This window comes from Aedes aegypti, chromosome 3 (genome assembly GCF_002204515.2).
Source record: "Aedes aegypti strain LVP_AGWG chromosome 3, AaegL5.0 Primary Assembly, whole genome shotgun sequence".
Lineage (NCBI taxonomy): Eukaryota > Metazoa > Arthropoda > Insecta > Diptera > Culicidae > Aedes > Aedes aegypti.
In genome coordinates this window covers 296,684,104-296,711,758 of record NC_035109.1, presented here as the reverse complement: position 1 = coordinate 296,711,758, position 27,655 = coordinate 296,684,104, and the positions used below count along the sequence as shown (strand labels likewise).

General features: G+C 38.7%; 1 protein-coding gene across 1 annotated transcript in view; it reads right to left on the bottom strand.

Annotated features, from left to right (window-relative positions):
• LOC5578235 (hyaluronidase A) overlaps positions 1–27,655 on the bottom strand; it is a 195,576-nt gene that overhangs the window by 37,831 nt on the left and 130,090 nt on the right. The window contains exon 6 of the mRNA XM_021854299.1: positions 16,941–17,148. Within this exon, the coding sequence (XP_021709991.1) occupies positions 16,941–17,148 (208 nt within the window). The remainder of the gene's footprint in view (positions 1–16,940; positions 17,149–27,655) is intronic.

Sequence of the window (27,655 nt, the reverse complement as noted above, 5' to 3'; positions counted from 1 at the left end):
CAGATGCAATTGATTAAACGTTAAATGAAGGAAAATTTGACCTGGAACAATTATTCCCCTATGGACTTTCGATAATTGATTTCGGATCGAAATTGCTATTGGACGTTTGATTGGAATTTTCTACCAAAGGCAAAAAGCCAAACTACAAGGTTATTAGTTCCCCCCCCCTCAAAGAGGCAATTGTTTTGCATTAAAGGAAGCTCTAACCTTCGAAGCCAGAAGAGGATTAAGTTTCTCAAAGAGTAACTTCAGAGAGTACAAGCAAACTAACTTTGAAAGCGGATAATTTCAACGTCCAAAGGACACACAGATTGAAGTGTGCACCATTAACGAACCGGAAAAAAGTTCGAAGTAATTACCCCGTTTGTTCGGTTTGAAATTTCTCTCCTTTCGAGAGCTCAGCTTAAGCTTCAACTGTCACACGGAGGGTCAAGTCTTTAATTATTTTGTCATCGCATCCAGTTGAAACGCTGTAACGCGAAGAGCCGAACCGGAAAAAAAGCGGAGAACTTTCCTTTTCGTCCCTTGGGCGAAAATGTCTCAGTTTCTTTTTGCCAGTCGAGTGAACCTGTCATTTCGAAAATTATACACCGCCGGAGACGACTGGAACGCTGGCTGGCGGGAAAATGATCTGTTAAAATTTCGGCTCTCCGTTTTCAGGGCGCACGTGCCCTGGAGATCTGGTACACTGGAACCTACTTTTACGAAATAATTGGATCAGTACATTAAAACCGATATTATTTGATTCAAAAATGGCGTTCATTCTTTGGATTTCAAAAGAAATATATCCCAGTTTCCAAGAGTTTCAATGATTTCCAAAGGTTCGTCAAGGGCTCCCAAAGTATCTCCAAAATTATCTCAAGGAGTTTTCAGTTGTTTCTAAAGGGTTTCCAAAGGCAATCCAATGGGGCTTCAGAGGTTCCAAGCGAATTCATAAGCGGTTCGCAAAGGTTTCCTGAAGATCCCAAGGTTCTTAATAAGTCCCTTGATTTAAAAATGGGTTACCAATACAATGGGTTACCTGTGGGTCCATAAAGGACTTTTTAAGGTTCCTCTAAGCTCCCACAGAGGATCCCAGCACATTTCAAGGGGTTCCTAGAGTTCCCCAAGGCCAAATATGATTCCAAGGGGGTATTAGTGGTTCAGATAGGGATTTATGGAGTACTCAAGGGCCATTCTTACAGTTCTATGGTAACTTCATCGGATTTCAAACGTAGTCATGGTGAAGATGTTCGTTTCCCGGTACGGCTCAAGATCTTTTTGGTCTGTAAATTTCAAGGCATAGGAATGTAATCGTGTCCCCGGATTAGGTTACCAATAGGTTTCAGTGGACTTTGAAAGGTTTCTAATGTTTCCCGTGAGGGATCTTAGGAGTTTCCAAATGGTTCTAATAGTTTCCCAGATTTCTTCGTTATCATATGGTTTTCAATGGTCAAGAAAGGGGAGTTTAGGAGTACCCAAGGGTCTTCTTTGTAGCTTTTAATCGAGGTCATGATGAAGGTGCCTAAAGTTTCATGATTTGAGTAGAGCCTAGGTATGTCTCAGGATCTTTTCGTTCGGGCAAAGGCATCGTGTCTCCGGTTTTAGCAATAGGTTACCAATGAGTTTTTAATAGACTTTTTGAGGTTTCCAAAGAGGATCCCAGGAGTTTCCAAGGGATTCCTAAAGTTTCCCAGGATCATACGTTACCATCGGGTTTTGAGTGGTTCGGAATGGAGTTTAAGGCCCTTGGGTCTTCCTCATAGTCTTGTGATAACTGCCTCGGCTTTTAAAAAAGGTCATGATGAAGGTGCCTGGTTCAGATTTGAATTTTAAGAGTACCCAAGGGTCTTCCTTACAGTTCCATGGTAATTTCCTCGGCTTCCAAGCGCAGTTATAATGAAGGTGCCTAGATTGGTTTTCCGGCACGGCTCAGAATTTGTTTGTTCTGGAATTTTTCTAGCATAGGAGTATCATTGCGTCCCCTGATTTAGCAATAGGCTAGCAATAGGTTTTCAATAAACTTTTTAAGGTTGATAGATAGTACGGAATGAAATTCCAGAAGTTTCCAAGGGGTTCCTAAAGTTTCCCAGGTCCCTACTTTATCGTGGAGTTTCCAGTGGCTCAGAATGGGAGTACCCAAGGGAATAATTCTAGTATTGTGATAACTTCCTCGGCTTTTAGCGAGGTGATAATGGAGGTGCCTAGGTTAATTCCCCAGTGCGACTCATGATCTTTTTGTTCTGGAAATTTCCGGGCTTTGGAATATCATCCTGTCCCCGGATTTAGCTATAGGCTATCAATAGGTTTTCAATAGACTTCTTAAGGTTCCTAGAGGTTCCCACAGAGGATCCCAGTTTCCAAGAGTTGCCAAGGAGTTCTAAGAGTTTCCCAGGTCCCTACGTTACCATGGGGTTTTCAGTGGTTCAGAAGGGGATTTAAGGAGTACCGAAGGGTCATTCTTATAATCTTCTGGTAACTTCCTCGGCTTTTAGTCATCGAAGTCATGAAGAAGCTGTCTATGTTCGTTTCCCGGTGCAGGTCAGGATCTTTTTGTTCTGGAAATTTCCAGGCATAATTAGAATAAAATTTTGAGAATCCAGGGAGACTTCTTTGTAGACATCTGTTAAGCAATGTGGACATTTCCGCAAAGTTGTATGCGATGACATCTATGGAGGCGTCCGTGGAAACTTTTGTGGAAATCTGTATTGTGTTTTGTTTTTTGACTTTTAGAGACTTTTGCGAAGACTTGTGTGGAGATGCCTGTAGAGATTTTTGTAAAGATTTCTATGTCGTCTTTTTTTTTTTTTGATATTCTTGTAGACACTTTAGTGGACATTTTTGTAAGAACTTTTCAAGAAGCCTTGAACATTGAAAATGTATGTGTAGATTTCTGTCTTCTTCACAATCAAAACTTATTTCGCAGACTTCAATAGTGACTTTTGCACAGGCTCATATGGTGACTTCTGTGGAGACCTCTGTTTAAACTTCAGTGGAAATCTACGTTATTATGTGAAGATTACATTGGAGTCTTCATTGGAGGCTTTTGTAGAGGCTTCTGAGGAGGTTTCTGTTAGAACTTTTTAAAGGTTTTGGTGCAAACTGCGGTAAAAATAGCAGTGAAAACTCTTATGGAAACTAGTGAAATCTCCTAAGAAGACTTCTTTGTATACTTTTGTGGAGATTTTGATAGTTTTCAGTTAACACTTTTGCGATGGTTTCGGAGAATATAATTATGGAGAATTCTTCAACTAGCTTTTAAAGTATCCATCCATGTGCTTTTAAGAGATTCCTCCGAGAATTCCCACGGAGATTTCTTCATGAATTATTTCTGTACTTTTCCAGTGAATTCGCCAAGAACTGCTTTACCAGAGTTTTCACTTAGTTACTCCTGGGATTCCCATGGAAAATCATTCCCGGAATTAGTATTTATTATTCCACATATTTTTTTCTGAAATTGCTCTAGGCTTTTTGATCTCACCAGAAAATTTATCGAAAAATTTCTATAAAGTTGCTTTGGAAATTCTTACTACCATTTCTTCAGGTAGGTTTCCTACGTACTTTGTGCATATAAATACAATTGTAAGTTTGAAATTTCATTTATCAACAATTTGTTTATAATTTTCTGGAATTATTGATTATTTTTTCTAGAAATAGTACAAACAATTCTAGGAATATCAGCAAAATTGTTTTCGTGGTCGCCAGTAGAGTTTCTAATCCCGGGAACATTTCCCGGGAAATGAGATTGGATTCCTGTTTCCCGGGAAATCATTTTCTGTTTCCCGAGATTCCCGTATTTCCCGGGAAGCTCTTTTGAAATACAGAATTGACCATCTATTATCAAATAAAACCATCGCACAATAAACTTTTTATATCATACCAAACAATGTCCTCACTAGAAGAGATGCGACGTGTTTGTGAGTTAAAATAATGGTGAAAATCTGAGACGAGACTAGCGAAGACGGTCTTCTTTTTCTGTGATTGCTGAGTTTTTTCTTATTCCACTTTGTGCATACCAATTATGCGCATGCTGTTCAAATCCTCACATGAACCTCTCAGCAAAAAATGATTAAGTTTGCATCACATCGAATCATAAATAGCCATTTGAGTGAAATTTCATGCCAGCAAACGTAGCAGACATTAGAAATAATTAATCTTCTGCTTAGATTTATCAGCAACTTTGGAAAAAACTGCTCCGCCGACCGAGGTTTTTAATAACAGTTTACTTTGAACACAATACTTTTCACTTTTGCAGCCATAAAAACGGTGGGCTGCATTTGACGTTTCGTGAGAGGGGAATCTGGGCTGCATATGACGTTGATATTTTTCCTCTTCGCGAGTCTCTCTCAGGTGAAAATCAACCGAAAAAAGGAAACAAATCGGGATGCATTTCACTGACATTTTGTAGGTGATTTCACAGCCTACTGCTTGGCAGTACAACGTTTGCCGGCACAACTAATTTGAAATACAGTGAAACCTCCATGAGTCGATATTGAAGGGACCATCGACTCATGGAAATATCGAGTCATGGAACAGCAATCCTTTGGAAAGCTGTTTGAAGGGACCAACATAGTAACCATGAAATTTTGTTTCCAGTATGGTTCCATGAGTCGATATCGAGTCATGGAACATCGACTCATGGAGGGATCACTGTACAATATAAAGACATTTTCGAGGGATCTATATCATGATTTGAGTAGGGTTATAAAGTTTTCAAGGTTTCTATTTTTTTTTGTTTTTTTTTTGTTCTAGTGTTGAAAAGTTTTATTAAATGTAATTTTAATGTATACGATTTGGTTAAAATAACCTCCACATATATTTTTTCCTAATTTTATAAACTTTTAATAAATAAACTAAACAAAGCCAACATTTTTTTAGGGGAACATAAATAAATAACTCATAAAAAAGAGAGAAACAATCGTATAAATGCAATGGGCTAAAATGTAATACACTTAAAATATGAATTATTTGAAAAAAAAACAAATCCATCAAATTAGCATAATTTTTAATAATTTTTACGTTTTAAGAATCCCGGGTATTCCCAGGAAATGACAATTTTATATCCCGTTTCCCGGGAAGCAATCGCCAGGCAAAGAATCCTTTCTCGGAAATTTTCAAAGAGTTCATCAACAGTTTTTTCATCTTTCCCTCAGAGGTTCTTCTTTAAAATTTTGTTCAGATTTCTTCAATAAATCTTTCACAAAATCACTCGGAAACTCTTTAGTGATTTCATGATTTGAAAAAATTACAGCAAAAATTATAATCAAATGGTGAAATGTTCTTAATGATATCTCGGATAAGTTCTCTACAGACCAATCTGCTATTTTAACAGACAATTCTGTAAGAATTTTAGATTTCTCTACAAATTTGATGTTGCTCCCTCAAATTTGATGTTGCAAAACTCTCTCGAAAATAATATATGGAAAGTTCTTCGAAAATACCTAACAAAGTATATTCAAATAATCCTTTACAATTTTTAGCGGAATAGCTTCAACTGTTCTTCCAAAAACTTTCCCGCGAAAACATCCATAAACTTCCCGAGTGATTTGATAAGGGATTTCTTCAGAGAATTATATTATTGTTTCTTCTGAGGATTTTTCCGAAAATATCATAAGAGATTCGTCCATTGTCCATACATTTTTTCTATCAATAGCACTAGCGGTTCTCCAGGGGATTCGAAAAAAAATTAACGATTTTTGGGCAATATACCCCACATAAAAGCTTGAGTGGTTTTTGTAGAATTTACTAAAAAAAATCTTGTCCTTTTTTCTTGTATCTTATAATGGACAAAGATTGGCGTTGAAACAGATTGAATTTAACTGAAGGTTTTTTTTATCTCACGTCTTAGAAAATGAACTCCGAAGATTCGTGATTTCGTGACAAATTTATGTACAAACAAATTTTTTCGTGCTTGCAGAAATTTCGTACAAACTTTTTTGAAGGGAATATTTTTTAAATATTTTGGTAGAACTGCAGTAGTTCAACGCTAAAATATTGTCTTTAATTGTAAAGAACGCTGTCAAAGATGTCTTATGGTAAATAGTAAATTCATTCTGTAAGATTTTACTTAACTTAAATTTTGGAAGAAATTTTTGTATTGCTTTGAAAATTTGTTGCGAATTTCTGTTCGACTTTCAGATATCAGGACTCACACATACACACTAAGCTCCTACGGTGAATTTCACCGTAATCTCAACAGCTGAACAGTTCGGTGAAATAAAATTCCGTAATTTCATCGGAATTTTAAGGACTCCGGTGAATTTTTACCGAGTACTGTGAAAATTTACCGTACTCCGTTGATTTATTTTACCAAACCGTTCAGCTGTTGAGATTTCACAGGAATCCGTAAAATAATTTAAGTGTGTATACAAATTTTACCATTTTTCCGAACTGATATAATTTACCTTCTTCCTTTAGATTTCTTGAAGTTTTTCCATTTGAAGAATTGAAGATTTTTGTACGAAGTTTTTGGAAGAAACAACAGATGGACAACCAACGATAATTGATTATTGATAAGGATAAAAGATCATCAATAATTTTTCTCTAGATGTGTATGATTACAGGATATTTGAAATCTCTCTAATGAATTGAAAAACAAATGTCTCAAGAAGTTCCATCAGAACCTTGTTTTGAAATCAGCCTTGAAATTTCTCAGAATTCCTTCCTAGACTTCTGTATTTCTTAGAATTTTTTCAGAAGGCTTATAAGAATGCCGCCTTTGAATTGCACATGGATTTTGCAAGAAAATTTTTTGAGGAATATCCTCTCATAAAAAATGAAGAATTGTTATGTACACTTGACGCAATTGTTATGTAGACTTCATACAAATAGTAGGCGTTTTGTACGAAGTCGACGAATTTAGATTGATTTCTCAGGTGCACGGATTTCGATCCCACACAGTACCTATTTAAGAAAAATTTCTGAAGGAGTTTTAAAAAACCTCGCAAAACAATTTGTTATAAATACTTGTAGGACTTCACAGAGGAAAATTAAGTAACACTATCAGCGAAATATCTCAGTATAGGATTTTACAGAATCAATGATTTTTCTGGAGGAATTGCAAGGGAAGACTTTGCACTTTTGAAAGGTTAAGGTTTTTTTTAGTTGAATCCGGGGACATTTTCCGGAACAAATTTTTGGATAAAAAATATACATACAAGGAATGGTTGTTTTCCAAAAGGATAATTTAACAATTATTTGGCTTTACATCAATTATCTTGATAAAGCCTCGCCAACAATATTTCGCCAATTCCCTCGGTTCATGGCCGCTTCTCTCCATCCTCGACTGTAACCCATGCTCTCCAGGTCCTGGTGTACCTGGTCAATCCACCTAGCTCGCTGCGCCCCACGCCTTCTTGTTCCGATCGGATTCGTGGCGAACACCATCTTTACAGGGTTGTTGTCCGGCATTCTTGCAACATGCCCTGCCCAGCGTATCCTTCCAGCTTTAGCTACCTTCACGATACTGGGTTCGCCGTAGAGTTGAGCGAGCTCGTGGTTCATCCTTCGCCGCCACAAGCCGTTCTCCTGTACGCCGCCGAAGATCGTCCTTAGCACTCGGCGTTCGAAAACCCCAAGAGCTTGCAAGTCCTCCTCGAGCATAGTCCACGCCTCATGCCCATAGAGGACTACCGGTCTTATGAGCGTTTTGTACATCGTGCATTTGGTGCGGGTGTGAATCTTTCTTGACCGCAGTTTCTTCTGGAGCCCATAGTAGGCACGACTTCCGCTGATGATGCGCCTTCGTATTTCCCGACTAACATTGTTGTCAGCCGTCAACAAGGATCCGAGGTAGACGAACTCGTCCACCACCTCGAAGGTATCCCCGTCTATCGTAACACTGCTTCCTAGGCGGGCCCTGTCGCGCTCAGTTCCGCCAACCAGCATGTACTTTGTTTTCGACGCATTCACCATTAGCCCGACTCTTGTTGCTTCGCGTTTCAGGCGGGTGAACAAATCTGCCACCGTTTCAAATTTTCTCCCAATAATATCCATGTCGTTCGCGAAGCAAACAAATTGTCCGGATCTCGTGAAAATCTTGCCTCGGCTGTTAAGTCCGGCTCTCCGCATAACACCTTCAAGCGCAATATTGAACAATAGGCACGAAAGTCCGTCGCCCTGTCGTAGTCCCCGTCGATACTCGAACGAACTGGAGTGTTCGCCCGAGATCTTCACGCAGTTTTGCACACCGTCCATCGTTGCTCTGATCAATCTTGTGAGCTTCCCGGGAAAGCTGTTCTCGTCCATGATTTTCCATAGCTCTACGCGGTCGATACTATCGTATGCCGCCTTGAAATCGATGAACAAATGGTGCGTAGGGACCTGGTACTCACGGCATTTCTGGAGGATTTGCCGCACGGAAAAGATCTGGTCCGTTGACGAGCGGCCGTCGATGAAACGTGCTTGATAACTTCCCACGAACTCGTTTGCTATAGGTGATAGACGACGGAAGAGAATCTGGGATAGCACTTTATAGGCGGCGTTTAGGATGGTGATTGCACGATAATTTTCACACTCCAGTGTGTCGCCCTTTTTGTAGATAGGGCATATAACGCCTTGCTTCCACTCCTCCGGTAGCTGTTCCGTTTCCCAGATTCTGACTATCAGCCGATGCAGACAAGCGGCCAACCTGTCCGGGCCCATCTTGATGAGTTCGGCTCCGATACCATCCTTGCCAGCGGCTTTGTTGTTCTTGAGCTGTTGAATGGCATCCTTAACTTCCCCCATCGTGGGAGCTGGTTGATTTCCGCTGTCCGCTGTGCTGACGTAGCCATCGCCTTCGCTGTCCTGACCTTCTGTGCCTGTGTTCTCTGTGCCATTCAGGTGTTCATCGTAGTGCTGCTTCCACCTTTCGATCACCTCGCGTCCGTCCGTCAAGATGCTCCCATCCTTATCCCGGCACATCTCAGCTCGCGGCACGAAGCCTTTGCGGGATGTGTTGAGCTTCTGATAGAACTTCCGCGTTTCTTGAGGACGGTACAGCAACTCCATCTCTTGGCATTCCACCTCCTCCAGGCGGCGCTTTTTGCCCCGGAATAGGCGGGTTTGCTGTTTCCGCTTCAGTCTGTATCGTTCCACGTTTTGCCGCGTACCATGCTTCAGCATTGCAGCCCGCGCTGCATTCTTCTCCTCTAAAACCTCCTGGCACTCCTCGTCGAACCAATCGTTTCTTGAGCTCCGTTGCACATATCCGACAATGCTTTCGGCAGCGTCGTTAATGGCTGCTTCGACTGTCCTCCAGCAGTCCTCAAGAGGGGCCCTATCGAGCTCGCCCTCATCCGGCAACGCTGCCTCAAGATGCTGCGCGTACGCATTGGCGACATCCGATTGTTTCAGCCGCTCGAGATTGTACTGGGGCGGGCGTCGGTACCGTACATTGTTGATGACGGATAGTTTTGGGCGCAGTTTCACCATCACCAGGTAGTGGTCGGAGTCAATGTTGGCGCCACGATAGGTTCTGACGTCGGTTATGTCGGAGAAGTGCCGTCCATCGATCAAAACGTGGTCGATTTGCGATTCTGTCTGCTGAGGTGATCTCCAGGTGTACCGATACGGGAGGCTGTGCTGGAAATAGGTGCTACGAATGGCCATGTTCTTGGAGGCGGCAAAATCTATCAGTCGTAGGCCGTTCTCGTTCGTCAGCCGGTGGGCGCTGAACTTTCCAATCGTCGGTCTGAACTCCTCCTCCTGGCCAACCTGAGCGTTCAAATCTCCTATGATGATCTTGACGTCGTGGCTTGGGCAGCGGTCGTACTCGCGTTCGAGCTGCGCGTAAAATGCGTCCTTGTCATCATCAGTGCTTCCGGAGTGTGGGCTATGCACGTTGATTATGCTGAAGTTAAAGAATCGGCCTTTGATTCTTAACTTGCACATTCGTTTATTGATCGGCCAGCACCCGATCACGCGCCTTTGCATATCACCCATCACTATGAAAGCTGTTCCCAGCTCGCGTGTGTTGCCGCAGCTCTGGTAGATGGTATGATTACCTCTAAACGTTCGCACCAATGCTCCTGTCCAGCACACCTCCTGCAGCGCTACGATGTCGAAACCGCGGGTCTTCAGTACATCGGAGAGTATGCGAGTACTTCCAATGAAGTTGAGAGATTTACAGTTCCACGTACCGAGTTTCCAATCGCTAGTCCATATTCGTCGCTGTGGTCTTTGCCGATTGTTCCGGTCCGTATTCCAAAAGGAATTCATGTTGAAAATATGAAGTAATCTCACAATGTTACAATATTGCAATATTACAACATCATTGACTAATTTCCAAATTGTTGTAGCAATGTTCTGGATGATTCAAATGTCTTTTCATGTAGTTATGTGGTTACGAGTCTCTGGCCTCGGCTCGTAGTATCGTAACTACTGACCCGATTCAATGGGCACTTAATAGTTTTGCTCCTTTCAAATCTCCAGGAGCGGATGGGATTTATCCTATTCTACTCCAAAAGGGATTTGAGTTTACCAAACATGTTTTGAAAAAGCTACTTGTAAGCAGTTTTGCTACCGGCTACATTCTCAGATCCTGGCGTGATATTACTGTAAAGTTTATCCCGAAAGGAGGACATGCGTCGTATGAAGAAGCAAAGAGTTTTAGACCAATCAGTCTGACCCCTTTTCTTCTGAAATGTCTGGAACGCATTATCGATCATCACATCCGTGATGTTTATTTGGCAAACATGCCTCTTCATGTGAATCAACATGCTTACCAATCTGGAAAGTCCACTGTGACTCTTTTACACCAAGTTGTATACGATATCGAAGAAGCATTCGCTCAGCAGCAATCCTGCTTGGGTGTTTTCTTGGATATTGAGGGTGCCTTTGATAACGTGTCTTTCGATGCCATATTGGAAGCCGCACGAAACCATGGGCTACCTACAATGATTACCAATTGGATTCATCAAATGCTCAAAAACCGACATCTCTTCTCGACATTGCGTCAAGCAGCGATTCGAAAATTGAGTGTTTGCGGATGCCCCCAAGGGGGAGTCTTGTCACCACTTTTGTGGAATCTCGTAGCAGATACGCTATTGAGGCAACTCAATAATAGCGGTTTTCCAACATATGGATTTGCCGACGACTATCTAGCTCTGATAGTTGGTATGTGCATAACCACTCTGTTCGACCTGATGCAAAGTGCTCTTCAGGTAGTCGAGAGTTGGTGTCGCCAATAGAGCCTTTCGATTAACCCGAACAAAACATCCATTGTTCTTTTTACGGAAAGACGAAACCGCGTTGGAATTGGACCTTTACGTCTTTTTTTGCACCGAAATTAATGTGACTGATCAGGTAAAGTATGTCGGAGTCGTTCTAGATTAAAAACTTTCTTGGACACCTCACATTGATTTCAGAGTCAAAAAAGCTTGCATGGCCTTCGGTCAATGCCGCCGAACCTTTGGTAAAACTTGGGGCCTCAAACCCAGGTATATCAAATGGATTTACACAACAGTTGTTCGACCGAAATTGACATATGGATGTCTTGGGTGGTGGCATAAAGGCGAAGTTTGAACAATCCAATTAGCGATAGCGATGTCTGGTGCGTTCTCTACGACTCCTACGGCAGCGCTTGAGGTTCTTTTCGACGTTGTGCCACTACACATACATCTTAAACAAGAAGCACTTTCTTGCTCTTACCGTTTATGGGTATTGTATCTACTGGAGAAAAATCCAGTGAATCGTAGATCTACACACACTTCGTTGTTTCCACTTTTGGTGAATTGGGACAAAATTGTCCTTGCTCCAAGTGATCTCACAATTGCTTGTCACTTTCCTTACAGGACATTTACCACACAATTCCCTTCACGGGAAGAGTGGACGTCTGGATATTTGGAGAGAAGTAAATCAAACAATATAGTATGTTACACTGATGGCTCCCTTCTTGAAGGTAGAGCTGGTGCAGGAGTATATTCTCGTGAGCTAAGGCTGAATCAATTTCACTCACTTGGTAGAAACTGCACCGTTTTTCAGGCGGAAATATTTTCTCTTATGTGTGGAGTGCAATCAGCACTTCAACAGCGCGTAATGGGTAAAATCATATACTTCTGTTCAGATAGTCAGGCTGCTATAAAAGCTCTTGCTTCGGCCAACTCAAGGTCGAAGCTTGTTATCGCAACTCAAATTGAGGAACTGAATTCAGTCAACTCTGTAAACCTTGTAAGGGTACCTGGCCATTCTTCCATCGTTGAAAATGAATTGGCGGATGAGCTAGCTCACGATGGAGAAATTTCGAAGTGCTGGAAAAGTTTGGAGTCGTGTCGTCAAACAAAATTGTACTTTACAGAGCCATCTCCAAGGGTGGCGAAGTATTTATCAAATATGTCAAAGTAGAATTGCAGTCTCTTGGTCAGAGCGCCTGATGGGCCACTGCCGACTCAGCTATCACATGGCAAATATTCAGCGTGCTGACTCATTTGTGTATGATAGTTGTGACTCCGATTATGGAACTTCGTATCACCTGATATGTAACTGTCCAGTTTTTGCGCAAGTGCGATAATTGTAAATTCGGAGATCAAGAATAATCAAGATCAAGATAATTGTAAATTCGGAGAATTGACATTTCCTGATAATGGTGCATTCGAGGTAATGTCATTTGGGGAAATGGTTTTCGGGGTAATGGGGTAGAATCATCTAAAGTACCTATTTTGCACTTATTCTACTTTCATTGAATTCTGATGCAAAATTGTACATGCTCCAAAGAATCCTCCAAAAACTATAATAGGTTCAACAATCTCTTCAAGTATTTCGTCTCAGATTCCAGAGAAAAAGCTTCAGGATTTATGAATGTGATTTTACTTCAGGGTCTTCTACCGGGATCTCCTCAGATTTTTTTTCTAAAAAATTCTCAATCAATTATTCTACAAATTCATCCAGCGATTTTCCAAAGGATGCTTGAAAGAATTACTCTTTGAGATTTCCAAACCTACTACTTCTGATGAATTCCTCAAATATTACTTTGAATCAGACATGTTTTTCACTTATCATTCAACCTAACTTTCCAGTTGTTACTACTCTCTATCAAATATTTCTACTGAATTTCGATAATAACCACAAGGGTTTTTCCTAGAAAACCTGCAGGAATTCATCCTCATGTTCATGTTGATTTCCTGCCAGAAATGCAAAATTCTTTGAGGGTCTCTTCGAACAAATCTATTTCTTCTAGGAATTTCTCTAGCATTTCGTCCAAGCATTACTCATTGCAGTTTATTTGTTACTGCATATAATCTTCAAAACTTCACACCAGTTAATACTACAGCATTATAAGGAGCATTTGATGAAGGTATCTTCAGAGAAATTTCTAGTTGAAATCTTATATTAATCCTGGAAGACAAGTTGAACCGTTGATAAGTTGACGTTTTGACCGGGAATCTTGGAGGAATTAGGACTTTCTTGAAAAACTACTCAAAAAATTTTGGAGGAATTTTGAAATAATCTTTGGAGATATTTTATTTCTGTGGTTCTACTTGGGAAAACTCAGGTTAGATTTTTGAGTATCCTAAACAAAATTCAGGGCTCAGATAGCCAAGCTGAGGGTCGTGGGTTCGAATCCTGCTGGTCGAGGATCTTTTCGTAAAGGAAATTTTCTCGATTCCCAGGGCATAGAGTATCTTCGTACCTGCCACACGATATACACATGCAAAAATGGTCAATTGGCAAAGAAAGCTCTCAGTTAATAACTGTGGAAGTGCTCATAAGAACACTAATCTGAGAAGCAGGTTTTGTCCCAGTGGGGGCGTAACGCCAGATAGAAGAAGTAGAAGGAAGAAACAAAATTCGTGGAGAAATTCCTTGGAAAACAATCACAAAATGAACTCTTTTTGAAATTTCTGAAGTAATACCTGAACACCAGAATTTGATTCTATTGAAATTCTTAAAAAATATATACAGTGATAGGTACTTGTTGAGGGGCGTGATTTCGCGAGGGACTCTCAAAAACAGTTTTATATCATAGAGAATTGTCCACAAATGCGGTGTCAGATAAAAACTTAGTTTTGAGTGAATCTACTTTGAAGTTTTTTCAGTAAATTTTCAGTCTATACAAATTGTATAGGAGTCAAGAAAACAAGCCAGTCTTCTAAGAATTGGTCGGCGTTAAGTCAGAGTGGACCAAGTACAAAACTTGGGAAAATCGGATTATTCTGTAATTAGATGCTAAATAACGTTATCTCTATTTCACTTTTATCCGATTTGATAAATGTTGATAACTGGGAGAGATATGTTATAAATTTACTTTGGATGACCAATAAAAATCAATAAAAGTATGCAGTCAGAGTGGACCAATTGCTTTTACCATAACAACGAAAATGATCAGTGCGCTGAGAAAGTCTAGAAAATGCAAGACATTTTCCAGATTTTTCTACATGTAATTATTTTCTTTCCTATTCATCAATGAAAATCCATAAATATGACATAATTCGATGGATCTTATTTTGATTTCTGGCCATTTACTTTATTTGAGTAGGTGGTCAGAAATTGCAACAATATCTGTGCAGACAGAGTGGACCAAGTGTCAAAAAGCAGTAAACTGATTGATTATTGCATATTTTTTGAGTCGATTTCAGAGTCCGATAGAAGTTTATGGTAGTTCTAAGGTGTATTATTGGAGCAGTATATATTGGGCGGTACTCGATATTTTCACTTGATCCACTCTGACTGAACGCATATTTGAATATTTCTGGTCTTCAATGTCTTGACCCTGCAAAACCTCAATTTTCAAGCTATCGTAATGTCACTGATTTCGGTATTGAAGATATGGATTATTGAAGAATTTTTGATACTGTTGTTGAAAGGTCTTGATAATATGTTTATCTTGAAGATATGCACCCAGTTTGACCATGCAAGCATCAAATGATTGTTCTTTTTCTAGAAATTGTTCAGTCAGAGTGAACCAACTCACTGAACGATGGTCTTTAGTTCAGTCAGAGTGGACCAAGTATACATAGTCCATCTAAAAATCATTTTATCAGAGGTTTGGATTATGATTCATGCTTATCACTTCAAATTATATTGTTTGGATGTAACGCAAAGATGTGTAGAAATATTGAACCAAAATTTAAACGAGTTCAAAAATTACAGAGCGTTAGGCTTTGAACCCATTTTTCTCAAACTATGAAAAATGTTAATTGGTCCATTCTGACTTAACGCCGACCAATTATGCTATTTTTTTTGTTGCGCTAATAAATCACCTAATATATTTGGATTAGAACGCTTGGAAACAATAGAATTCCCTCAACTCAAAACCGACCAAAATAACACTCATCTATTTTTTGCGTTTGAGCTCCTCAAAAATATAGAAACTTTTAATTTCCAGCCTCCATGGGATTAACATTTTCTTAAACAGTAAAGTGCACAAACTATTTCCCAAGGTTTGTCCTACCCATGGTTTCGAAAGTGAACGCGCCACTATTCGAAATCTTAGTGCACATTGCTTCTTTTGTCGACATACTCATGCAGCTCCTCCACAAGTTTCTTTCTTTATCAACGAGATTTTTAGTACTGCGCTAGTTCATCTCGAAACTTTACGTTATAAGTGACTATCTCTGGGATGGAATTCGATCCCAGGTCCTTGATGTTAGAGGCGTGAGTTCTAACCACTACATCAGCCCCGTCTTCCTAGGAACTCTCATTCCGAATAACTTTAATACGCGTTTCAAAAATTACACTTGTGTTTCCTATCCGGATCAGGATGAACAATTTTGTGAACCATTCCCAATTCTGCATCTGCGAACGGACAATCAAATATCCAGAGACAAACCGTCTAGAAGGAAACACGTGCTCCAATTTACAGAAAAAAAGGATTGGACATTCGCAGCAAAAAACCACAATACTAAATAGGTCCTAACCGAACCGAAACTTGTTCACCCGTCCATTGCCGGTGTCCATCTTCGTCATCTTCATTGACCGTTCGTTTCAGAGTGCGAACGTGACCGTGCCCGCCGCCGTTGGTCGAAAAGGTCAGACATTAGTCAATTTTTGTGGGTGAGCAAAAATGTTAATTATGGTAACTTTTAATTAAACGGCTTTCCTTGCTCTCGGTTTGTCCCGGTTGGAAGAAGATGGATCGTTGCATAACAACCGGCCTGGAGCTGTTTGTTTGTTCCGGTTCCGTTCCGGAGCTGTTTTCTTCATCAAAGTCGAAGTTCTAGGAATTTCGGCATCGAATCGGTGGGAAAGGCGATGAGAATAATTAAAAATGTACCCAGGTACAATTGCAATTTCCATTAGAGGGAATGTTTTCTGGAGGGGCCCAAATGCGCTTAATTATTATTTAAGCATTTAATTGTTCTCATGTAGTGAGGTAACCGTTGTTTTGTACTTCCATACTAAGCCTAGGTAGGTACTCGGAAACGGAAACAATTGAAGCGAAAATTCGCTTGTTTATTACGTTTTAAATATTTTGACTGTTAGACTTGAGTTCACTTATTACTTGTCGATGTGCAGAAAGACTGCGCTTTCACCATTGTAGTGCTTAGTTGTATTGGGAGTAGTAGGATTAGTGGCGGTAAATTTTCGGTAAAAAGGACTTTCTTTTTCTTCTTCTTGATATTACGTCCTCACTGGGACAGAGCCAGCTTCTTAAAGCGTGTTCAATGAGCACTTCCACAGTTATTAACTGAGAGCTTCCTTTGCCATATTTGCCATTTTCGCATTCGTATATCATGTAAAGGAAAATACCATTACGAAAAGTTCCTGGACCGACCGGGAATCAAGCCAAGATCCCTTCAGCATGGCTTTTCATTGTAGCTGCGAACTTTAACCACTCTACTAAGCAAGAAATTTATTGCTATTTGTTACCTACGTTAACTGCCATAGTTTTGCAATCAATCTCAGATCACGATTCCGAAGGAAAGAGTTCAACCACACTCTGACTATCGCGTGGTCAGCTTTTATGTGCTATCAAGTCAATTGCCTCCGTCAAGTTTCGACTCATGACGAGTGAGCTTCTACGCTTGGCTACTAAAACTTACCTCGGTCAGGTACTTGACGCTGTCCGTGTAGACGTACCGAATGTACGTCAACACCCGGGGCTTGGGCTGGACATTGGCCCTCCGTGCCATCCGAACAGCTTCCTTCACGCGGCCCCGAATCAGCTTGATGCGGTCTCCGGCGCCGAGCTTCTCCCTCAGATAAACTGACGGGAAGATGATATCCGAATCGTCAAACAGCCACTGGATGCTTTTGTCGAGAAGGAAGAAATAAAGAAAAAAATGTAGGATGCACTTAATTTAGCTTTACCTAATTATGATGATAGTGTTGCCTAATTCACAACACCTAGAAACAAAAAAAAAATGAATGTAATTTTGAAATGATACTTATAAAAGAAAAAAAGACTAGGTTACAGTGCACCAATGTGGGAGAGAAAAGCTAAAGCAGGTATCGGGCTTGGTACATCATTTCTCTTTTTAAAGATTTGGTCTCTAGTTAAATGCAAGTCTCCAAAACGTCTCTTTTTTAACGAAAGGTCTCGAAAGTCACAAACTCACTCTTTAATCAAAATGATCTCTAAAGTCACTATTTCCAGTGAATCCAGCTATCAAATGCAAGAGGTTCACAGGTTCTTCAGGAATTTCTTCTTAGACTCCTCGAGGAAAAGCTTGATGAATTCTGCTAGTTATTTCTTCAATGATTTTTTTTGAAAAACTTTCAAGAACTCCTCTAGAAATTGACCTAGTTTTTTTTTCTAGTGATTTCTTCACCAATTCTCCCTGAAATTTTTATAGCGGTGTTTTGAGCGATGCTTGGCAAAATTTCTTTAGAATTTCTACCTTCAGTAATTTTGCAGAGCCTATCTTAGGATTTCCTCTATATATTTCTTGAATTTTTTCCACGAAGATCTACACCACATTCCTACGCCTATTTAGTCAGTCTCCTTTCTAGGTATTTTTATATGAATTCCTACAAGAATTGTTGGAAATTAAACAGTGATTTTCTTCCGTATGTGGTGAGTCCCAACCTCCTCATTGTATACCGTATGTATCTTGACATGCTTGTCATTATAGTCCATTGAAGAACTGTCAAATGGAATGGTTTGTAATCAGTTGGAGTACTTTATAGGTAATAGGCAGGAGGGTCAATTAATTAGCGTGCTGATGAGCCTGATACTTCTTCAACTGCAGGACCAGTAGTGTTTAAAATAGCCGGTTAGGGAATTCGCATTTCAGAGAATAAGTCCTGAGACTATTATGTAAGTTATTCAGTGTACTGTACTGTAAATTATTATAATAGATTGAATTCGTTGCAGCCTTGAAGCTGCTGATACAGTGAGCTGCTATCGAGAAGTTTGAAGTTGCCCGAGAAAGTTGCGTCCCCTAACTAGAATTTATCCACATTTACTTCCAGGAATTGCTTCAAAAATTCCTCCAAGAAATACAATACTTTTATGAATTTCTCAATATTTACGAGCAGAATGTTTAGCGGAATTGCAACGCTTGAAGTTTCTCCAAAAACTTTTCTAGCGATTCATTCAAGGATTCCATCTGTTCTTTCAAACATTTCCCGAGGAAGCTCTCAAGTGAAATTTGCATAGATTCTTCAAAATTTCATTTAAGATTTCATACCCACAGTAATCATTGCAGTTATTTCTTCGATCATTCAGAAAGATTTCGTACGATAATTTGAAAAAAAAAATTCCACATTGTATTATCCACAGCTTCGATTGATTCTTATATCAATCTTATCACGGTGTCTCTGGTAAAACAACATTAATATAAAAAAATCAGTATCGCTAAATCCACCAAATGAAAGCTTAGGCTTTCCCCTTTCATTTGAGACCTGTTTGAAAATGTTCTATCGGGGGGTCCTGAACATTTTTTTCAAAACAGTACAATGCCGTTTTATCAGTACTGATTTCTTAATTATGGTTCACACAGTCATTTTCTTCCATGCTTATCTAGGTAGCCATGAGAAATTGTACTACGAATAGTTAACCAATTAATAAAAAAGGATTTAGATTTATCATTATACCATTCTATTCAAACCAATTATATACACGACATATCGATAAAGTAAATACGGATAATACGGCTTACAAATGCTCACTATTGTACATTACTACAGCTCAAAAAAGCTGTCGATCATATGCTTCGGAGTTCTCCGGAACCTTAACATGATTCCAAGCAACTTGAAAATCGAAATGCACGGTTTGACTGGCTTGTTTCTCGTATTTGCTCAAACCACTTCCTGTGATTTCACAAAACTCCGGGATATGATAGCAGAAATATGGAACTTCGAGCTATTGGGTAAGCAATCCACGTTTTTGAAAAGTTCTCAACTTTTCTGCAAAATCATCATCCAGACTCGTTTGAAAACAACTTTTATGTACCTGACAGAATGATCAAGCGCCTGAAATACATTTTTTCATTTAAAAGAGATAATTTACAGAACATTACGATAAATTACAATTGCTAGCAAACTAAGATCCCATTGCACTTCCAAAACATGCCGATTTTTCAAAAGCTTCTGACAGTTTCATCTGGTGAATCCACTTTTGTTGTGGCGTTGGCAACTGATGATCCTCACCTGTGATAAAAGAATTATTTTAAGGTCATCTTTATGAATCACAAAATCAAACTGCTGATGCTTACCCATTCCTCAACATTATTTGGATCAATTTGAAGCAGTGGATATTAAATATAATTGAAGAACTGCTTCGCCAGTTTATGGTTCGAGCCGAGATTTTCCCATTTCGCGGACGCGTATGTGACGAAGTATTCGTGGATGACCATCTAAATTGGATAAATCATTTTTGTGTGGTACAGTATGGGCAAGGAAATGTTGAACTACCTCACATTATTACGAAAAACAGATTGACGATTTTCAAGTCTCCAGCAATGGAGCACCTAAAATTATTCAAAAGCAACAGTGTCTTCCACATTTTCTCAATAATGCCATATTTTTCTGGAACGCCAGAAGCACCAGCAAACAGCAAAAGTTTTTTTTCGCCAGTATCCTTACATCGGCCTTGAGTCCCGATGACGTCGGAATTATGCTCGATAAACGACAGGGTAATGATTAAAGGACCCTTCTCCATCGCTTGCAGATCGAACTGCCCAGGCCAACCCCCCTTTTAGGACGTCACATAATCAACTAACCCCTGAACGTTCTTCTTCTTGGCATCAACGTCCTCACTGGGACAGAGCCTGTTTCTCAGCTTAGTGTTCTTATGAGCACTTCCACAGTTATTAACTGAGAGCTTTCTTTGCCAATGTTGCCATTTTCGCATTCGTATCTCGTGTGGCAGGTACGATCAGTGTTGTGAAAAACTCAATTTCTCACAACTCACGCTTGAGATTTTTCACGCGTGAGTTGTCAATCATGCAACTCAGCAATCAAAAAATCATGGATGAGTTGGCTCACCTTTTCAACTCATTGTCTCGTATTTCCACAGTTTACTCACACACGGCAATAGTTTTTTGTTAGTCTAGTAAAATTATGTTAATCCTTTCTAACGTAAACAACAACATTCGGGTTTCACGAGTTTTTGCCGGGTTTTGCGGCTGAATCAGTTTTTACGGTTTGAGTTGATTGAGTTGATTTTGCATCAAAATATCAAGCGTGAGATTTACGAAGCAGATCTCTAATGAGTTTGCTCTCACGGGAGAGCGTATTTATTGATATTTTGAGTGTGAGTCTATCAACACTGGGTACGATGATACTCTATGCCCAGGGAAGTCAAGGAACTTTCCTTTACGAAAAGATCCTGGACCGACCGGGAATCGAACCCAGATACCTTCAGCATGGCTTTGCTTTGTAGCCGCGGACTCTAACCACTCGGCTAAGGAAGGCCCCTGAACGCATTTATATGCATTTACATTTACGTTATTACAGTTTCTGCATTATCATTCAAATCAAAGTGCAAATGTGTTACCTCTAAAAACCCCTGAACTGATTGGTTAGGTCTGCTGATTTTGAAAGCGATGTTTGGGGCGATTGCAACATCCAAATCCCTTAGACAGCTGCTCAACTGCAACGCTCATCTGGTGCTCAAATATTTTTTTTAATCAAAAACAAGTCATCAGCGAACAAATGAGTTTTTTTAGGTTGCACAGATGTTGAATAAGATTCTCAGTTGGGTGGTAAACCGTGTAGATTCGACAACCAACCAATTCAATTGGCACTTACTTTTTGCATTACTGTGTCTACCACGTTTTCCCTTTAGTTTTGGTGAGATTGTTGTTCTCACATCATTACATGCTTCGAGTGGTAGGTTTTAAATTGTATTTATATTTATACAGTGCTATATTCAAAAGTTTGAACTGTTTTTGTAGGACAATACCAGACTGTAATCCTGATGTCGTGAAGAATGTACTGTTCAATAATATCAACCACTATTGCTGATAACGGTTGCAGACACGAATTCTTTAAACACAATACGCAAATCTTCGAACGATTGTCTTCATGGCTTTTCGGTTTCATGTTTCAGGTCTCCTGACAGAGTGTAGTGTAAATATATATATATTTATTATTAGGTGTGAAATTGGGATATATTTATTGTAATTATTAACAGGCATACCTCTAATCAGCAAACCAAAATGTTGACCCAAAACAATGAATTTATAAACTTATCACGCGACACAAGCACCAATTTTTCGCTATACCACCCTAGAACGCGACAACTCAAGCAATTAAGCGTTATAACGCAGCGCCGATTTCCCTACCATTGATGCCAATTTAGTTGTTTTTTGCAATCTGTGAAACCATTGGTAATGTAATGATCCATGAGTAAATGTTTTCAAACGCTTTGGTTATTACTAATCGTAAAAATTAATATTTTATGAAAATATAATTGAAATTTAAGACGGTAGCATACAACTGAATCTAAATAATGGTTATTTATTGAAAATCTTTCAAATCTCTAAACATTTTTTTAATCAAAATTTTAAATACTATTCACAATCATTTTAGTTTTGTATAAATGAATAAATTTTGATTAAAGATATACAATTTTACTAATTACTGAATTTATAATCAACTGAACAGCAACACTGCCAAAACAAAAACAAGCTTGTTTTATGGAAATCTGAACAAAAATTTAAAAAGGGCACATCGACATAGGTAAACAATGTCTTTGTAAGACGCTGTTGAGCCCAATTCAACTCGATCACGCTTACCAATACTACTATCAGGAAGAGCTAACACTAATCTTTCTGATACAGTGCCCGAAATTCCTATAAGCGCATGACCATTTTTCACCGGCACATGTAGTATGAAAGTCCAATACTTCAATAAATCATCTCTGCTTTTAGGTATTCGGATAATATGATATCTCTACCAACTACTAAGACTTTTCTTTCAAACAGTTTGGAATGAAGAGGAAAAAACGGGATTTGAGTATGGAAATTCTTATAAGCGCACCTTTATTTTCAGATCATAAAAAATCATATCACAAGAACACAACAACTTTAGTACTTGGTTTGTTTACCATTTTTCAGAATTGTTTCATAAATTCGTTTCGGCATTGAATCGACGAGGTTCTGCAGCATTGTCAAAGGAATTTTACGCCACTCCTCTCTAACAGCTGCTTCCAGCTCTCGAACTGATCCGAACTGCCGTCCTCCACTGTAAACCCGTCTTGCGAGGATTCCCCAAAGATTTTCGATTGGGTTTAGGTCCGGACTCCGCGCTGGCCAATCCATAACTGGGATGTCCCGCTCCAAAAACCATTGTTTGGAGGCCTTGCTGACATGGATCGCAGCGTTATCTTGTTGAAAAACAAATTCGTTTTCCATCACATCCTCCGTAAATGGGATCAAAACACTGTCCAGAAGCTCAACATAGTTTTCGGACTTCATTCTGGTAGTAATTGTTGCAATCGGGGTTTTACCTCTACGTGAAAATGCAGCCCAGACCATCAAACTTCCTCCACCGAAATTTCTGCTCAGCTTCACTTGCGGATCCTTCCGAAGATCGTGCCAATAATACGCGCAGCAGTCAGGACCATCAAGATTAAACTTCTTCTCGTCGGAAAAAATCACGTTGTTCCATTCCCGCTTCCAAGACATATGGTTTCTGGCAAAATCCAGTCTTGCCTGAACATGCCTCGGAGTAAGGTTTGGTTTTTTGGCCTTTTTCGTGTACAACATGTGTCCAGATCCACGTAGTATTTGAGATACTCGCCTTGTTGTGATGGAAAGACCCAATTCCTTCTTAATACCGGATGAATCCAGCTCCCCGGCTTCACCAAGCTGGATAATTCGGTTCCTCTCACGGTTGGTGATCTTGGAGTTGCCCTTGTTTTTCTTCCGGATGCCGTAATTCTCACCTTTCTTCAGGAAATTTCGCACGACCGTCTCTCCTCTACCGATCCTCTTGGCGATTGCACGGTTACTTTGGCCAACATCCTTCAATTCAAGGATTAATCTTCGCTCCGTTTCGTCCAAGAACTTTCCTTTCGGCATCTTGAAAACTGTCAACAAACAACACTGTGCACGAATCGCAAAACTTTCCGCACGCATCCGTTTACATCGGCAGCAAAAGAAAATGACAAGTTTTTGTAGTGTGAGTGAAGCAAACACAAATGGCGTTAGCTTGGACACTGTGCGCTTATAGGAATTTCCTGGCCAAAAAATGATATTTTTATTTCACAAAATCGAAAAATTATTAATTTTGACTGTCTTTCATACAACCAAGTGGAAATATAGTAAATATCATTTTAGTAACAGATCGTCAATGTTTTATGTAATAACTAGTCGCAAATGTTGAAAAATGCGTGTGCGCTTATAGGAATTTCGGCCACTGTAGTGGTGTTAGTTTGCATAGGCGAGCAAAAAAGGGCTCAACAGCAACGTTTCTGAAAAAAGGCTCAAGACCTCTCCAGCCCTTTTCAAATGTTTGTCCAGAAATATTTGTCATGGCCTTCTACGGTTCTATTGAGTTGTCATCATATGGTACAAGCGATTCATTGTATCATACTATTGGTGGAAGAAGATCTCCTATGGTACGTATCTCTTACTAAAATAAAAAAAAATGTTCAGGACCCCCCGATAGAACATTTTCAAACCGGTCTCAAATGAAAGGGGAAAGCCTAAGCTTTCATTTGGTGGGTGTTTCATCGATACTGATTTTTTTATATTAATGTTTTCTACCAGAGACACCGTGTTATGACCTTTCTTTCCATTCTTCCAAGATTTCCTCAAAAGGCCAAAAATTTCCTTCAGAGAACGTAAATATGAAAATGAAATGAAAAAATAAATATTTTATTATTTCTGGAAAAATTCTTGAGATTTTCCTGCAGACATTTTTGTAAAAATAATTGATTTTTTTAAGGCTGCCTTGGCAAGTTTCTTGATATTGCGGAAAAACCCTGAAGGAATCTAAGGAGGAACCTCTGGAGTGATTCCTCAATGTGTTCTTAGAGGAATTTCTGATTGAACCGTTAAGAAATCGGGTGTGACAATTTTGTAGGAAATCCTTGAAAATCTCGGGAGAAAATATTGGTTGCATTCTAGATGATGTTCTTGGAGAAAATCCTAGAGAAAACGATGGTAGAAAAAATCTTTTTAGGATTTCTTCATGGAATCTCTGAGCTGTAGTTATCAAAAATTCCTGAAGTTATTTTAAACACAGCTTTTGGAGGGGTTCCTTAGGAAGTCCGTAAAAATAATTTAATGAAATCCAGAAGAAATCTTTGTAGTGATATTATAAAGACACGGATACCGTAAAACTTCTGAAAAAATCGAACCAAGCTATTGATTGACATCAATACAGTTGAACGGGATAGAAGAATGTTAATATTGAACGTTGATTAGATTTATTGCGTTGAAGTACAGAATTTATTTAAAAACCCTTCAAACGTGTTTATGTTGAAACAAATATGACAATACAAATTTACAATATAAGTCAATGAGAATTAGTCTAAAATTATATTTCTGCATAGTTATCGATTGATTGTCATGTTGCGACAGAATTATGCATCAATCAATCTTCTTTTATATAAAAAGCATATTTCGGGCAAAATCTAAAAAAATACCTAAACTATTTAGGGTATTGCATACCTTTAGGCGTTGAACGCGGAAATGCTTGACTTTGATTACAAAAATGGCCTCCCAATATGTAATAATAGTTTACGCAACAAGTTGCAGAAAGATGATGTCTACAGCACGAGTCGTTCATTTATCCAACGAGGTTTGCTGAGTTGGGTAACACATTTTTTGCAACTTCTAAAAAGAACACTTGAAGGTATCAGAAATCATATCGGGTTTTCTCATTGTCATTTTGCATCTTCTGTTTTTTTTTGTGCAATGATGTGTAATGAAAAAGCGTTGCGTAATGGTTCATTTTGAATAGATTTCGACATTTATTTCATATAAGGTACCGCGGGGCAAGTGGGTAAATGGGGTGAGTGAAAATAATGTGTATATTTTACTGAATATGTGAATTAACGTTTAAAAACCAGGCGTAAACCGTTGAAGCCATTCAGAACATTACGGTAGGTAAAAGAATCCTGAAATTTTTCAACCATTATTGCATAATAGAGCAAAAAATTGTTAACCTGTTAACTGGTACTCCGTAACAAGTTGGCAGCGTGCAATCTTATTTTAATATTTTCAGTAGAAAAAAGTTGCGGAAAAAAATATTCTGTACCACTTCTAAGTTATCTCCTCTGACAGTTTTAAACTGCAATAAAAAAAAGTTTTAGAATTAATTTGACATAGACCTAAAAATAACTAAATTGAAACACCGTCAATTTTCCAATCACGTGGGGCAAGTGAAAAGTTTCTCATTAGAGATTGAATTTGTGTTTTCTCTCTAGGTAACTATAAGTACACAAGGTTCGCAACTATCATAGAATAACAGAACGTGCTTATAATTCAAGAAACACTATACTAAAAGCGTTAAAAGCTATTATCATGGCCAAATCATGGAATTTCTCTAAAAATAAGGTTGCCAAATATTACGATATTAATATGTTTACTTCGGACAGCCGATTAAAAGGAAGACGTTGATTGGAAAGTTCCAATATAAGACAACGCACGGAAATCTCGTGGAATGTCTATGTAAAGCTAGTTCAAAACATAAAAATGGGGTATATAGGTGTATCCACATAAAAAAGTTTCTAAATACTTTATTGAAGGATCCCGTTTGATTTCTTTTGACGAGTTATCCGACGTCATATCCCACTTTCTTAAAAACAGATAACGAGCGGTGAAAAATCTACAGAGCTGAAATACAATTGCTGTCCCATGATGTAAAAACTAACATTGGGAATGTTGCAGTTAAAATGTTGTCGAATCATTTCAACAAACACAACTGAACAGAAGAAAATTCAAGTAACAAGAATAAAATTTTCTTTGTATACATGTTACTTATGTTATTGTTCATTGAGACGCCTTAACAAATGTTAAAGGTAATAGAAATCGTGAATGTAACTGTTAGTTTTTGGATTTATTGTTCAAAACGATGAACTTTTCACTTGCCCCACCTGTGGGGCAAGTGAAAAGTAACGAGACTATTTTCAAAAACTTTGTCTGTACTTTTTTCTTCAATTTTACATAAAAATCAATTTCAGTATACTGTTTATATTTGGTGGGAGTCAAGCTAAAAAATATACACGACCTCATATGTTTTAATTTAAGGTCTCTAGAATTTGAAGATTCCCAACTTTGCAAAATCCATTACCCACTTGCCCTACGGTACCTTATCTAAGTTGTATATGTCCGTAACAAAAGTGCAAAGTATGAGGCAAATCCAACAAGAATTTGCTAGAATGTGTCCTTCAATACAAATAAGGACACTTTTAGAAATCAACACAGTTTGATAATAAAATGATTTTTTATCATAAATTTCAAACTGATCGATTCAAATGATCTAATCAATTCTGATGTTTTTGAACGTTTTTTCATCGATAAACATAATTTAGAAACTTGTAAAGCTTGAAACATTACACAAATAGAGTAAAGTGGGGCAAAAGTTCGAGTGGGGTAAGAGTTTCTTTTTAAGATTTCTAGCTCAATTCAAAACAAATCTTATAAATGTCATTGGGGTTCAAATACTATTCAAGTAAGAGACTTTTACTCCAAATATCATAAAAATCGATTGAGATTTGGAAAAGTTATGGCTATTTGTTGTTTTTCGACGTGAATATTGTAATTTTTGGTCAAACTTTCGTTGCATGGAACCAATTGAAGATAAATTCTTTTTCAATATTTTATGCAAGGGCGTTTATAGGCCTATCATAAGGTTGCTTTGAAGTGAATTAGATTTTGCATAAATGCTTGAAAACAATTTTTGGCCCATAGTGGGGCAAAAGTTCGAATCAGCGGGGCAAAAGTTCGACCCATGTATAAAATCACGTAAAAATTTGCAAATTGCCTAAAATCCACATATTATCTTCAAATTTATTTAAATTTGTCTGATCGTGTGAAAACGGTCACCAAAATTTTACATTTCCACATAGTTTTGCGAAAAACTGCTATTTTTGAGTATATTACAATTAACCCGGTTTTGGGCAATTTTTTGATGAAAATTTAGTGTGTATTTTTCGGCAAACTTAAGTTTACGGCTGGTGTAAAGTATGCCTGTCATAAAAGGATCGATATTTTGGATTTTAGCCAGCGAACTTCTGCCCCACACTAGATTCGAACTCTTGCCCCACCGGTGGGGCAAAAGTTCGAATAAGACAATCAATTTTGAAACTGATATAACTAAAAATGGGTATATATTTTGACACAAGTTTGTTCAGCAA